The sequence below is a fragment of the Hemiscyllium ocellatum genome, chromosome 8, assembly GCF_020745735.1.
Source record: "Hemiscyllium ocellatum isolate sHemOce1 chromosome 8, sHemOce1.pat.X.cur, whole genome shotgun sequence".
NCBI classification, from domain to species: Eukaryota; Metazoa; Chordata; class Chondrichthyes; order Orectolobiformes; family Hemiscylliidae; genus Hemiscyllium; species Hemiscyllium ocellatum.
Genome location: NC_083408.1, coordinates 87,659,604 through 87,675,315, shown reverse-complemented (window position 1 = coordinate 87,675,315; position 15,712 = coordinate 87,659,604). Strand labels below are relative to the sequence as shown.

At 39.4% G+C, this 15,712-nt stretch overlaps 1 protein-coding gene across 6 annotated transcripts in view; it reads right to left on the bottom strand.

The window, feature by feature from the left end:
* Nucleotides 1-2,151: 2,151 nt before the first annotated feature.
* Nucleotides 2,152-15,712, bottom strand: part of slc38a6 (solute carrier family 38 member 6) — a 77,000-nt gene continuing 63,439 nt past the window's right edge. For 2 of the 6 annotated variants that reach the window (XR_009644938.1, XR_009644941.1), the window contains 2 exons: nt 5,469-5,755; nt 2,377-2,401 (listed from right to left, as the gene is read on the bottom strand). Coding sequence is in view for 1 of the 6 variants with exons in the window: in XM_060828533.1 (XP_060684516.1) it covers nt 2,375-2,401 (27 nt within the window). In the remaining 5 variants the exon portion in view is untranslated. Of the gene's footprint in view, nt 2,407-5,468; nt 5,756-15,712 lie in introns of all 6 variants that reach the window. The other 4 variants (XM_060828533.1, XM_060828538.1, XR_009644939.1 and 1 more) reach the window with 3 other exon arrangements.

The window sequence follows — 15,712 nt, the reverse complement described above, 5'->3', positions numbered from 1 at the left end:
TACAGGGAGAACTAGCCATTTGGATACAGAACTGGCTCAAAGGTAGAAGGCAGAGGGTGGTGGAGGAGGGTTGTTTTTCAGACTGGAGGTCTGTTACCAGTAGAATGCCACAAGGATTGGTACTGGGTCCACTACTTTTCTTCATTTATATAAACGATTTGGGTGTGAGCTTAAGAGGTTTAATTATTACGTTTGCTGATGACACCAATATCGGAGGTATAGTGGACAGCAAAGAAGGTTACCTCAGATTATAACAGGATCTTGATCAGATGGGCCAATGGGCTGAGAAGTGGCAGATGGAGTTTAATTCAGATAAATGTGAGGTGCCACATTTTGGGAAAGCAAATCTAAGCAGGACTTATACACTTAATGGTCAGGTTCTAGGGAGTGTTGCTGAACAAAAAGACCTTGGAGTTCAGGTTCATAGCTCCTTGAAAGTGGAGTCACAGGTAAATAGGATTGTGACGAAAGTGATTGGTATGCTTTCCTTTATTGGTCAGAGTATTGAGTACAGAAGTTGGAAGGTCATGTTGCAGATTGGTTAGGTCACTGTTGAAATATTGCTCACAATTCTGGTCTCCTTCCTATCGGAAAGATGTGTGAAACTTGACAGGGTTCAGAAAAGATTTACAAGGATGTTGCCAGAGTTGGAGAATTTGAGCTATCGGGAATATACTGGGGCTGTTTTCCCTGGAGTGTTGGAAACTGAGGGGTGACCTTATAGAGATTTACAAAATCATGAGGGGCATGGATAGGATAAATAGACAAAGTCTTTTCCCTGGGGTGGGAGAGTCCAGAACTAAAGGACATAGATTTATGGTGAGAGGTGTAAGATGTAACTTTTTCACGCAGATGGTGGTACGTGTATGGAATGAGCTGCCAGAGGAAGTGGTGGAGGTTGGTACGATTGCAACATTTAAAAGGCATTTGGATGGGTATATGAATAGGAAGGGTTGGAGGGATATGGGCCAGGTTCTGCCAGGTGAGATTAGATTGGGTTGGGATATCTGGTCAACATGGACAAGTTGGACTGAATGGTCAGTTTCCGTGCTCTGCATCTCTATGACTCTATATCATACTGTATGCATACCAAGTATGATTACATCCAAACACACATACAGATCTCTCTCGGGCAGATGATGAACACCTTTGATGACTTTCTTCCCTTCACAAAGCTTTGGGCCATGAAGTGACCAAACAGTCCAATGCTGGATCTGCACAATCTGCCACAGGTTGAGAAATGGTGTTTGAACAGGGTGGGTGTTTTGTCTCATACACAAGCACACAGAGGCAAACAAAATACAAATAATCCAAACTAAATGGGGCTTGAAATCATTGAAACTAAAAGTAAGCAAATATGCTTGACCTTTGGAAAGTTTGATACTAATTGGACATCCTCAATTGGAAGCAATTCAGCCTCAGTCTGTCCTAATGCACTCTAATATCCCCCCTCACTGTCCATAAGTATGAACTTTAATTTTCCCATGTGCTGCCTAAACTGGGATTATAAACTGTTGACAATAAAAACTGCAGACTCACTCTCTGCTACATCAGAAATCAATTCCCTCTTCAAATATTTTGACTTATAAGATGTAACGGATAGCAAAGAGCTGAGTTCCAAACTCAACTAATATTTTCTGAAGAGAAGAACGTCTAATTGCAAATTTCAGTCGAGTTAAACCAGTGTTGAAAGTGGGGGCGGAGTTGGGTGGAGATGGGCATATGTGGCTTTTATGTTATGTGCCACATTATGTTAAAAGGATCAATCTGAGATTCTCTAGAGGTGCCAGCAGATACAGCGCATGAAAAGTAGTTCAGTATATTTCCTAACTGAATTCCACAGATCATTTTCCACTTCCAGAATGCAATGATACATTATTCAATGCTGCTTTTTATAATACTGTGGCAAAACTAGTTTCAGTAAGAAGCTGACCTCTTGCTTTCACCACAAGCTCCTTGGGATATTTTGCAATGTTAAAGGTGCTATACAAAGTACAAACTGTTGCTGTCACAAACCAACAGCTGTGTTGCATTTCTGGATTTATTCAAACCCATAATTTCATGTGTTAAACAATTCCAAAAGCAATTTTGACATCAAATGTGAATGCATCTTCCAACTCTGCAGTGTTATTCTAGTTAAAATGTTCCATGAAATAGCTTAGTTTTAATCATATTTATATAAAATCTCATTTAATAATGCAACCTCTATCACAGTAATTTTCATTTTTTTCACAGGTGGGTGGTGGGTGATCCTCTGCAAATATTCATAGACGGTGCTGGGGCCTCCTGCAAATATTGGCATACTCCTGGGAACTCCTGCAAACACTGGCGTACTTCTATGGAGCTCTGTCCAAACTTCAAAAGATGTTGTCAGCTAGCCAAAGAAAATTAGTGCCATCAGCTGCTCTAAAACCAGCAGAAATAATGTTTTAGTCAATTAGAAGTACAGAAAAATTAAAACATTTTACAAAAGGAAAAGAATCTGATAACTTTGCAATTCTCCAGAATTTACTTAAAAACTTCCTAAGATCTACAAAAACCTTGTTTCACTTTTGACACGATATTCAAACACACCTCATTTTACCTGATGTGGTACTATTATATTGTTTTTCACAATGTTAAAAAACTGGGATATTGTGGTGTTGAACAATCTAATAGACATTTATTGCAACTAAACTTTATATATGAACATCACATTCCATGCACACGTAAGTGCCTGGGCTAACACTAAGCTAATGGTTTAACAAAACAGTATGCTTCCACTGCAGTGTCAGGCTTCAAATAACCCAAGGTAAGATGGAGTAAGAGATCTTTATGCACTCAGGTTACACGCTATTATGTACTGATAATATTGTGAGAATGTCTCTTAAAGATGAATTAATGTACTGGCCATGAGACCTAACTCAACAAACAGTTCATTACGTAAATTTTTATAAAGCTACAGCCAGAGTTCAAGGATATAAGTCGATCCAACAAACTTGGTATCAATTTAATCTTATAAAGGGTAAATAGAAAAGTTTATCTTATCATAATTGTAAATGAATCTGAACTGGATAATAAACCTGACAACTAAATAAGCAAATGAGAGAGGCTATTCCACAGGCTCTCTGTGTACGTTCAGAACACAACATAATATATGTTCTCCATTTGACACTCGTGTTTTGATGTTAGGTTAGAACAGGAATTTTTTAAATGGAGTTCATAACTCTGATAATAAACATCCACAGTACAATTTCACCTCTAGCCAGCTTTCTACATGCATCCGTATCACTATAACCAACTCTATGTTTGAAATCCAGCTGATGTTAATGCTAGAAGTGAAGGAACAAAATACTTTGCATGTATCATTCAAGAGGTAGCCAGTGAATGATAAAGGGATGAATTATTAATGGGTTTGCATTCACATATCATTGAGATGATCTAAAACCAGACTGGGAGTGTATTAGACACACAAGCAATTTTGCTAGAGCATTGCTCATGGTCAGTAATTGACTTTATTGAGAGTAAAGTTGTATAAAACTGGTATGATCATGGATTTAGTTGCAATGGGGCAGCCATGTGTATAATGTTAGTGTAATGGGGGGTCTCTTAGAGAGAAGTACTTTTTGGGAGAGTCAAAGAGCATGAGAGATCTGAGAGGGACTGGGTCTGTGGAATGGGAATAGCTTTGAGGTGGCATTCTGGAAATACTGAGACAGGTCCTGAAATTTGTGTTCACTGGATGAGGCAAAGGGGTGGAAAGTGGAAGCTGCTATTTATCATTTTAAGCAGTCTTATCTAAAAATGTAGGGAGTAAATCTGAAACATGAGCAGTATGTCAAGAAAAGATAACAAACAGATACTTTGGATTCTCTGGAGGAAGGTGTCTGAAAAAAACTTTTTGCATAATATCTTTAATGTTGTAAAATGTCCCAATGCAGTTACAGGATTATTAGCGAACAAAATTTGACACATAACCACTTCAGGAAATATGTTGAAGAGGTGGGTTTTCAGGAGCCTTTTTATGAAAGGCTCAATAGTCATATTTAATATTATAATTTTGCTCAATATTCTTATATTTGAAATTTGTCTCAACATTTAAATAAATTTTATCTTGAACTCATTTTCCTTAAAGTTGAGTTTAAACGTTTCAACATTGCCATGGCTAATTGGGAATCCTGATAAGGTGAATTGTATTTCAGATCAGTAAATTAATGATGAGTAATCGATACATTCATTTGATATGTAATCCCAATACTCATTCCTGTGCCTAATGTAATTGTTTTATGTATTTGTTGGCAAAATGTGAAAAGTTTATTTTTCATTGTTGAGAGTTTTACTTTTTTGGTTACTGGATAGTGAAATGAGACACTGCACATATAAAATACACTTAGAGTCATAGAGATATACAGCAGGAAAACAGACACTTTCGTCCAACTTGTCCATGCTGACCAGATATGCTAAATAAATCTAGTCCCATTTGACAGCATTTGGCCCACATCTCTCTAACTTCTTCGTATTCGTATATCTATCCAGATGTCTTTTAAATGCTGCTTCCTCTGGCAGTTCATTCCATATACACACTACCCTTGGGTCTCTTTTGAATCTTGCCCCTCTCACCAACTATGCCATCTAGTTTTGGATTCCCCCAACCTGGGGAAAAGGTCCACGGCTATTTACCCTACGCATGCCCCTCATGATTTTATAAACCTCTATAAGATCAACGATCCAGGGAAAACAGCCCCAGCCTATTCAACATCTCGCTCTAGCTCAGATCCTCCAACCTGGCAACTTCCTTGTAAATCTTTTCTGAACCCTTTCAAGTTTCACAACATCCTTCCCATAACAGGGGAGGTCAGAATTGCATGCAGTATTCCAATAGTGGCCTAACCTATACAGTTGCAACATGATCTCCCAACTCCTATACTCAATGCACTGACCAATAAAGGCAAGCATACCAAAACGCCTTCTTCATTAACCTGCAGCTCCATTTTCAAGAAACTATGAACCTGCACTCCAAGGTCTCTTTGTTCAGCAACTCTCCCCAGGACCTTACAATTGAGTGTACAATGCTTATGCCTGAAACATCGATGCTCCTGCTCCTTGGTGCTTTGCCAGCACCACACTCTTTGATCTCCAGTATCTGTAGTCCTCACTTTCTCTTAGTGTACAAGTCCTGCCCTGATCAGCCTTTCGAAAATGCAGCACATCACATTTATCTAAATTAAACTCCATCTACCACTCTTCAGTCAATTGGCCCATCTGATCAAGGTCCCATTATACTCTGAGGTAACCTCCAATTTTACTAACCATACCTCCTATGTTCACATCCAAATCATTTATATAAACAACTAAAAGCAGTGGACCCAACACCCATCCTTGTGGAACATCACTGGTCACAAGCCTCCAGTCTGAAAAGCAAGCCTCCACCACACGCTCTGTCTTCTACCTTCAAGGCAGTTCTGTATCCACATAGCTAGTTCTCCTACCGTCCAAAGATGTGCAGGTTTGGTGGATTGACTACACTGAATTGCCCACAATGTCCAGGGATGCGTCAGTTAGGTTGAGTTTGGGTGGGATTCTCTTTGGAGGTTTGGTGTAGACTTGTTGGGCCGAATGAAGGGCCCTCCCCGAAAGATCGATTCTCCTGCTCCTCGGATGCTGTCTGACCTGCTGCGCTTTTCCAGAACCCCACTCTCGACTCTGATCTCCAGCATTTGCAGTCCTCACCATCTCCTTGTTGGGTCAAATGGCCTGTTTCCAAACTGTAGGGTTTCTTAAAAAAAAATATTTAGCTGTGCAGACATTCCAAATATCTGCCTCTTGTCTTTTCTTAATGTATTGTTCACATCTTTGATTTACCCTCAGCATTTTTATTTAAGAGTGCAAAATAAATGCTGTATACACCAAATACATTTTAAAATAAACAACAATGCTGCTTAGTTAAAAAACTTTTAATTTTACTTGAAATCTGTGTAGACATGAAATGGAAAATCCGAACCCTTTTTATTGTGCATTCTATATCATTATGTAAAATTGATATCACAATCATTTTTTGACAGGTGCAATAAAATTGCCCTTCTCATTATTTGTCTTCATAATAACACCATCATCCAACAACATAAACTCATTTGAACTGTCATGGAGTTGACAGAAATCTTCTTAATCCCAGAACATTGCAATTTGCTGCTACATTCTTGACCTTGGAACACAAACAAAATCCTCATCCATTTGTAAACAGACACCACTTCACTCAAGACGTGCAAGTTGATTTTTCTATAAACACAAGTGTTACGACTTCTTCAGCTATATCCATGGTATTCAAAGACATATTTACAGGCTTTGAGGAACAGAATTGGTCATTTTTATACCAACTATCACATTATCATTTCCAAGGACAGAATTTGCCTCGAGTTTCAGTGATATTGAAACAGGCTGTAAACAAATATAGCAAAATCTGCATAACTTTCAGGCTTTGGCCAATAAGTGGCAAGTAATATTCTCACTAGTCGAGGAGATGGACATGTTGCAGTTTGGCCCTATTTGACATCAGACCTGCACCATGAGCCAGCAGTGTATATGGCAAACACACTGCATTTTCATCAACTAAATGGCCATGTCTCAAAGTCCAGGGAAGTAATCCTCAAGCAAGTCAATGGAGTTTCATGCTGGAAATCAAGCCAAGCTATTCTGCCCATTATCACAGAAGTTGAAGATGGGAAAAATTATCTAGAATTCCTTAATGTATCGGACTTTCAGACCCAGGTTGATGGGAAGCATGGACCAAGTTTCTGTACTTACCAAGATTTTCTTGTTGCAAAAAATAGATTCCAGCTACAGATTAACAATTATGATCTATTGACATAACTCTCCTCATTAAAACTCAAAATCCCTTATAAACCTCTCTTCTACACAGAAATGCAGACAGATACAGACAGGAACAGAAATTAATATTATTTGGTGGAGGGAAAGCTGTTTGTATGTTCACAGAGTGCGCTGAGTGGATCCCTTATGATGATCAGAATACTGTTTCTTGGTCTTCCTTCTCCATGTATCTTCATCTGTTTGCAAGATGCAAATGGTGACTGGTTCCCACTCAAAAGGTTTTTGACTTATCGATTAAAAGTCACAGCTTACAACGTTTGGAAAGGGTAAATAAACTGGCTATTTTCAGACTTTCAGATGTATTTTTTATTGGAGAGCAAAACAGCTCTTTCCCTCCACAGGTCTGATGACTACGAATAAAAGATTCATAACCACAAACTGTTTAGTTATCTAGAAGTTAATCCCACAGCTGTTGACAGGCAGAAGACCTTTGTCATCAATAACTGGTCACTAGTCCACTAATAGTCTGCAGACTAATCAGCTTGTTCTCAGCCCAAGTTCCACTTGTACACACCCCCTTGGCTCCAGCTCACCTGCAAACTAAGCTTCCACTATCCTCTTCTGAAGAAGGGTCGCTAGACCTGAAACATCAACTGTGCTTTTTCTCCAAAGATGCTGACAGATTTGCTGAGCTTTTCCAGCAAATTCTGTTTGTTGAAGTTGTTCAAGTTTCCACTTTCACCTGAACAAATAGCAGTGTTAAAAGTGTTCTCAATGAGGGCCAGGTAATTTGCTTTTAAAAACTACAACAATCCTTGATTTCCAAAACAGTTCTGATCCCACTTCAATTCACAATCTAAAAGTATAGAAACATAGAAAGATATGGTCTTTACAGTCTTAGGTCAAGGAGTCCTTGAATAGTCAGCCAAAGGCTGCATCACATATCAGTCCAGGGACTTGGACATGGTCTGTCAGCTACTTGGGGCCAATGTTCCCTCTAGTTTGTGTGACTGTTTTGAGGATCCACAGGTATAGATTGGTGGGCAGACACTGTTTGGAGCATTGAATTCTGGTTCTGGAAGTTGTTGCAATGCTCGGATCTCACAGATCTGCACAGAACAAAAAACATTAGCGGGATGTTGCTAGGAATGATCAGTGATTGGGAGTCTGTATCATTACAGTTTGGGGAGTCGATTACAGTCAGTCCTGCAGGTTCAATACAGCCAGCCTGGGGAGTTATGGTGAATCATTCGGGGAGTTGTACACAGATCAGTCGGGGTCTGCTCACTCAGCTTTCAGGGCAGTCCACCCAAGTTATTCAGAGGGGATGGGTCATAGCTCAGTGAAAGTCAAGGGGTATATCCTGGGCCACTTCTGTGACAGACAACGTGGGGACTCAATTCTGGCGACTGGAGGCAGCATGCTGGGATGAGAGGGAAACTCAACATATTTGGGAGGGGGGGGGGGGTGGTGACAATCGTGTCTTGCTGTGTTCTTCCAGCCTCCTGCTGGTCTACCTTGAAATCTAGCATATGCAGTTTTTTTTGTATCTAACCAAGGAAGCAATAGAGGCAGCTTCGTTAAATCTATTCGAGACACAGTTGGATGGTTTTTGCACGGTAGGGGAATTAAGGGTTATGGGGGATAATGCAGTATGAGGAGCTGATGGATAGATCAGCCATGATCTTAATGAATGGCTGAGATCATTGGCCAAATGGCCTACTCCTGCTTCTATTGCTATGCAACTCACCACTTGCCTTACCAAGCATGTCTGCTAAGCATCTTAAAGGGAAAGCCAGAAGCATTATCGATTAATGTAGCTCCAACAACTTGACAAGAAACCTGACATAACAAGACAAAGAATCCATTTGATTTACACCAAGTTGACTCTGTTAAACACTCATACCATCCACCATTGTCCTGGTGTTAGGAGTCCACCAAAATCTCTTGACAGCATCACCCAATCCTGAGGCCTCCACCAGCTAGAAAGACAAAGACAGCTGGTATATGGGAGCACCTGACCTCCAAGTAACACACTATATATATTTCCATTCTTTTATCATCTCAGGGTCAAAGCTCTACGGATGGCCTCTTCAGCATCGTTTCCACCTTCTCCAGGACAACTAAAGGTGGGAAATAAATGGGGTTCTTGCTTACTTAGCTGTCAATAGCAGAAAAAAAATTCAGTGATTATGTCAAAGGAAATGGAGGTGGAATACAGAATCAGCCTCGGAGCAATATCACTGGAGATCTAAGAGTTAGTAAGTTATTTAGTATTTTCTCAGTATCAGCCTCAATTCACACATTATTCTATGTTGTCATGCTACTTCTTATATTAGCAACTAGCTGAATGGTACTGGCTTGTGACAATATACATTATACACTAGAAGCAAACTCCTTCTGACGTAATTCACACTCCAGGGTCACAAATACCTGATTCAAATGATTGTTTTTGACTAAGTTACCACTTGAATGCGATCAAAAATCAGTTTAAATACTGGTACGGGCCACCAATTCTTCTGGATGAGAAACTGACATTGCACAGTTTGAAACACTGTTGCAGCTCAAATGTGCATTTCTATCGTATGCAACAATACCACGCCATGCAGGTATACAGGCAGACACTGATGTCATTGTTATGCCATTTCTACTAACCAGGAAGTTAAATAGTATTAATATACTCCATTAATATACTAAGAAATTTATCTTGCATTATATTTCAATTAAAATAGTTTAAACGGATTTGAGTAGTATCCGCTTTTCCAATGATAGTTATAAAACTCTATTAATAGGTCTGACGCAAACAAACTTTTTTTTAAGGTTCTTGCATAAATATTTTATAGTATTCCCTTCTTATAAATTGTTAAGATTAATTCGGATATATCCCCAGTAGGGTGAAATGTTTTATAGCAGTTCTCTGCATTCCTTTTACTCACCAAGTTCACTGCTCCCAGGGGTGGATGTCTCAGTTTCAGGTTTCACATTTGGTCAAACTGTGACAGGGGGAGTTTGACTAGCTACAGCAGCTTACAATTAAACATGTTAGAGACTATCTGATCAAAACATCACATTAAACAGTGCATCAGTAGTCAACCAAACTTAACTTAAAGCTCCAGATGAATATTACTTGGGCAAATACATATGAAACATGAAAAATATAAAATTACATTTCCTATTGTAGTTTTTGTGCCTTGGACATAAACCAAACTGAGAAATTCTCTATCAGCAGCAATCACTGGGCAGTTGAAATGTCTTTCATTTTACTCAGTAGCCTTTGGCGTTTTATTTTCGTCCTCATTTACAAAATCTTGAAACAAATCAAAATATAATATGTTTCAAAATATGAGTATTAAATAATTGAACCATGTAATAGAATTGTTAATGTTTATGACTCTGTGACTCTATTTGGTGACCCCCCCCCCATCTTTTTCTCTACTGGCTAGAAAGGGAATTATTTTGTTAAACAAAATTTCAATTTATCTACTGAGAGCAAATGAGAAGATGGAATTATGGTATTTACTTAATTTTAAAAACACAGCTATAATATGTGAATTGGATCTATCTCTATGAATGGTTACACTTAAGGGATCTGTTTCACCAAACAAAATCCAATTGATCACTGGAGTAAATGCAAAGCAATCTATTGTTGTATTAGCTTTGTCAGTCTTAAATCTGAGTACAATCTCAAATTTGTATGGTTTCATCTCGACTGTCAAGATACATTGCAAGTTGTAATTGCAACCTCAACATAAGCTGTCTTATTTAATAAAGCATGACTATTGCACACATCTGTAATTTAGCAAATCATAATTATTCCAATATTTGAATTTTAGGAGGATCACTTTTTTGCATCCGACTTCGATTAAGAATGCTGCATGATACATCACTGAAATGGTTAATGTGTGTCAGAGCCCATCAGTGTCATCTAGGCAGGGTTTACAAAAGGATTTTTTTTTAAAGATCTGAAGCACTGAAACTATTAATCATATTTTTTGATTTTACAGCTCCACTACACTAAAGCTAGAAGAATTCTAGAAATGGAAAGCCTCCTTTCTTACAATGAATGCTGCTGTGACCTTTAGGTTGCTGACAATAGTATTCTGACATCATGTAAAACAACCTTCAAATTTAAACCAGGTGCAGATAGTTTGCTGGCGTCTTGTGGCTGCCATTCTGTCCACAGACTTATGGACAGAAGTGCTGAGGTACCAAGTGTAATTGCACGGATATACCACACACAGCCAAAGCCTGGAGAGATGGCTTGAACAGCTGATGCTATTAAAATATATTTATATTCAAAACAGCTACACTTTCTCAGTTAACTGTGGTGTGCTTGCATTCTGCAGACTCTTCAACTGACCATCCTTGGAAAGGGATTTATTTAGACTTTGATTAAAAAAAATCTTAGTCATACCCATTTTAATTATTCTGCCATCAGAAACACTTATGTTTTTCATGTCTGGTACCATATTTGCAGTCATGAATGGTACTTAAAATCATCACCAGTTTGTGAATAAAACAATTTAAGTCAATTGCTTATCATGTGCAAACATGGCATTTTTGAAGAGGCACTATTAGACTCCCAAAACCATAAGTAAATCATACTGTCATGGATTGGGGCCAAGGATTGGATTTCTTACTGTTTGTTACCAGAAATTCCCCAAATGAATCCACCGGGTATACACTATTTGAGTTGATTTATGATCATGAAAGTCAATTAAAATGGATTAGGGAGAAATACTTGAAACAAAAAATCAAATCCTCAACATTAGATTCCATATTTCCAGAAAGATTCATAGGAGCATGTTAAGTAGCACAGGAGAGCATCTGAAGGCTTCACAAATGAAAATAAAAAGATTGCACAGATAAAAATTCTTAACTAGAACATTTCAAGTGGCTGATGAAGTACTGGTTTTGTTGCCTTTGCAAGATGAACCTCTGAAAGTCAAGTTCAGTGACCGTGACAAGATATGGAAAGTGTGTAAGGTGACTGACCGATCTAATAGCTACTCCTGATTGTAGGAATAAGAATCAGTTTGTGTCACAAACATGTTGAAATGGTATCATCAAAAAGAGGATAAAGAGGAGCGGGTGGTAAGAATGGTGGAGGATAACAGAGACAAGACTGACAGCAATGTGGTCGTCTCTTAGCTGCCCTCTGATCAATTAGGGATGGACAATGAATTCTAGCCTAGCCAGTGATACACACACTAACAAATAAAGAAAAATGGAGTGAGGTTAAAGGAGAGGTAGACAGTTATCCAAGTGAACTTCCTACAATTTGATTAGGCAACATAGAAATGCCCAGGCAGTTGAGCATTATGTTCTCAGATTTAAAGGAAGGAAAATGAGAGTTCCTTAGGGTAGTGTCCTAGGTCCAACCATCTTCTGCTCATTCATCAATAACCTTTCCTCCACCATAAGGTCAGAAGTGGGGATTTTCACTGATGATTGCACAATGTTCAGCACCATTTGTGACTCCTCATATACTACAGCAGTCCATGTTCATGTGCAATAAGATCTGGACAATATCCAGGCTTGGACTGATAAATGACAAGTAATATTTGTGCACACAAATGTCAGGCTATGACTATCTCCAACATGAGTAAAAAGTGAGGTCTGCAGATGCTGGAGATCAGAGCTGAAAATGTGTTGCTGGTTAAAGCACAGCAGGTTAGGCAGCATCCAAAGAACAGGAAATTTGACGTTTCGGGCCAGAGCCCTTCATCAGTAATGAAGGGCTCTGGCCCGAAACGTCGAATTTCCTGTTCCTTGGATGCTGCCTAACCTGCTGTGCTTTAACCAGCAACACATTTTCAGCTATCTCCGACATGAGACAATCTAACTACTGCCCCTTGACATTCAATGGTGTTACTATCACTGAATTCCCCTACTATCAACAGCCTTGGGATTACCAGTGACCAGAAGCTCAACTGGACTTGCCACATAAACACAGTAGTTACAAGAGCAGGTCAGAGGCTAGGAATACAATAGCAATTAACTCACCTCCTGACTCCCCAGAACCTATCCACAAGACACAAGGAAGGACGGGGATGGAATACTCCACGTGTCTGGATGGCTGCATCTCCAACAACACTCAAGACGCTCGACAACATCCAGGACAAAGCACCTCACTTGATGGCACCATATCCACAAGCAACCACTCCCTCCACCACCAATGCTCTACAAGATGCACTGCAGAAACTCACCAAAGATCTTCATACAGCACCTTCCAAACCCATGACCACTTCCAGCTCAAAGGACAAGGGCAGCAATTACATGGGAACACCACTACTTGCATGTTATTTTTCAAGCCATTCACCATCCTGGCTTAGTTAAGCCCAGAAAAACAAACTTATGTGGAAACAAAGACTCAATACTTGCTGGAGAATTATTTGATTGAACCTAGTCAAAGCAGCTGCAGTTCACCATTAGAGTCAAGATTAGAGTGGTGCTGGAAAAGCACAGCAGGTCAGGCAACATCTGAGGAACAGGACAATCAACATTTTGGGCAAAATCCCTTTTCTGATGAAGGGCTTTTGCCCGAAACGTCAATTTTCCTGCTCCTCGGGTGCTGCCTGACCTGCTATGCTTTTCTAGCACCACTCTAATCTTGACTCTAAACTCTAGCATTTGCAGTACCCACTTCTGCACAGTTCACCATTAGCAAATCCTAAAACTAAACAAGAAAGCAGAAAGTTTTTAGGAACGTGTGGATGTTACTGGGCATAATTTCAGCTCAATAGCAATAAATTTAACAATTTTGTTCAGGAAACAAGCAAAGATGGTGTAGTCAGTGGAATGCCAAGTAGCATTTGAGAAACTGGAAACAATTTTGTATACATATCAAGAGTGGCAATAGCGCTATTTCTCTAACAAATTAAACCCATATCAGAGAAAGTACTCTACTGCAGAAAAAAATTCTTTGGGATTATTATTGACTCTTCAACACTTTGAAGCCTATATTCAACACAGTAAGAGAAGCATTATGCCCCATGATGATTTTGTGAGATTAAAGAGGCTATTGCCCATCATTCCTGCACTGACTTTATTATCTAGTGTTGATTTCATGCCTTTTCTCCATATTCCTGCACACCATTTCTATCAGTTGAACGTGCCTCCACCACATTTCCATACCCTAATTATTCAGTGTGAAAAAGTTTTCTCTTTAATCACTCTGCTTAATTTGCACTTTAGATCAAATCTATGCCCTAGTGTTCCTTTTTCTTTCATGAGCAGGAACAGCTTCTCCTTATCTACTCTATCCAGCCTGCTCAATTTTGAAATCTCTATCAAATCTCCTCCCCCGTCTTCTCTCCAAGGAAAACAGTCCCAATTTCTTCAGTCTATCATCAAAATTGAAGTTTCTCATTTCTGGAAGCATCCTAGTAAATCACTTCTGTACTTTCTCCAATGCATAACATCTTTCCCATGATGGGATACCCACAACTATTCTTAGAACTCCATGAGGTCTAACAGTCATCTTGTTCAAGTTCAACTATCTCTTTGCTCTTGTACTCTATGCCCTTATTAAATAGGCTGAGAACACAGTTTGCTTTATCACAAGTGCTCTCCATGTTTTGCCACATTTGATGATCTGGGCACATGTATATCCAGTTCCTTCTGCTCCTGCACCCCATTTAAAATTGTAGCCTTTACATGGTTTTTCAATATTCTTCCAACCAAAATGCATTATCTCACACTTCTCTCCATCACATCTCATCAGCCCTCTCCATCAACTCGTCAATGTTCTTTTGGAGTTCCACACTATCATCCTCACAGTTAATTATCATAATCCATCAGCACAATAGCTCAGTGGTTAGCACCACTGACTCTCAATACCAGGGATCCAGGTTCAAGCCGACCCTTGGGTATCTGTCTACATGGGTGGAGTGGCTACGCTAAGTTGTTCAGGGATGTATAGGTTACATGGATCGGCCATGTCGGGGAGGAGAGAGATCTGGGTGGGATACTCTTTGGAGAGTTGGTGCAGACTCGATGGCCAAATGGCCTGTGTCCATAGTTAGGGATTCTATGAGTCACTTGTTGATAAGTTTAAAACTGAATGCACGATTATTCTGTTATTTCATCCATTCACTATTATTCTTCACATTACTGGAACCAATAAAGCAATTAGAGGAAGGATGAATCAATACAGGCAGTATGGTGTGTTATTTGCTAGTTATATACCTTGAGAGGATATACATGATTGAAACTGTGGAATGCATTGCTGCAGCTTAAGTCCTGTTTGTTCTGCTGCTTTCTTCAAGTACTGGGTGGAGGGCTGTTTGTACATGACCTGACAACAGAATTTTTGAAGAGTGTGAAATGACATTTATGACTAGTCACATCTGCACAAACCAAAGATCATCATCATCTTGGTGAGAATTATGATTGTCTAGCTACTGAGGAACCAGTTGTGATGTGAACGAGTCATTGAGAAGCCTTTGCATGGAAGCATGTATGAGCGTGAACGTAGCTATCTTTCTCTATAAAGAAAATAAAAATGGAATTGCGTCAGTTATTTTCTCCTAGCTGTTGTTATAAGCTGCTGCCTTTATTTCATTATTCCATCAGCTAACTGGAACATTTTTCCTTGTCTACATACTAACCTATAAAACCTTCCGTGTTCTCCTCGGAGCAAAGGACATCAGTTTTTTTCCTGCCATTAGACAGGAGCTGAAGTAGGCCATTCGGCCCATCGTCTGATCATTAGATTAGATTAGATTAGATTAGACTTAGTGTGGAAACAGGCCCTTCGGCCCAACAAGTCCACACCGACCCGCCGAAGCGCAACCCACCCATACCCCTACATTTACCCCTTACCTAACAATACGGGCAATTTAGCTTGGCCAATTCACCTGACCCACACATCTTTGTAACTGTGGGAGGAAACCGAAGCACCCGG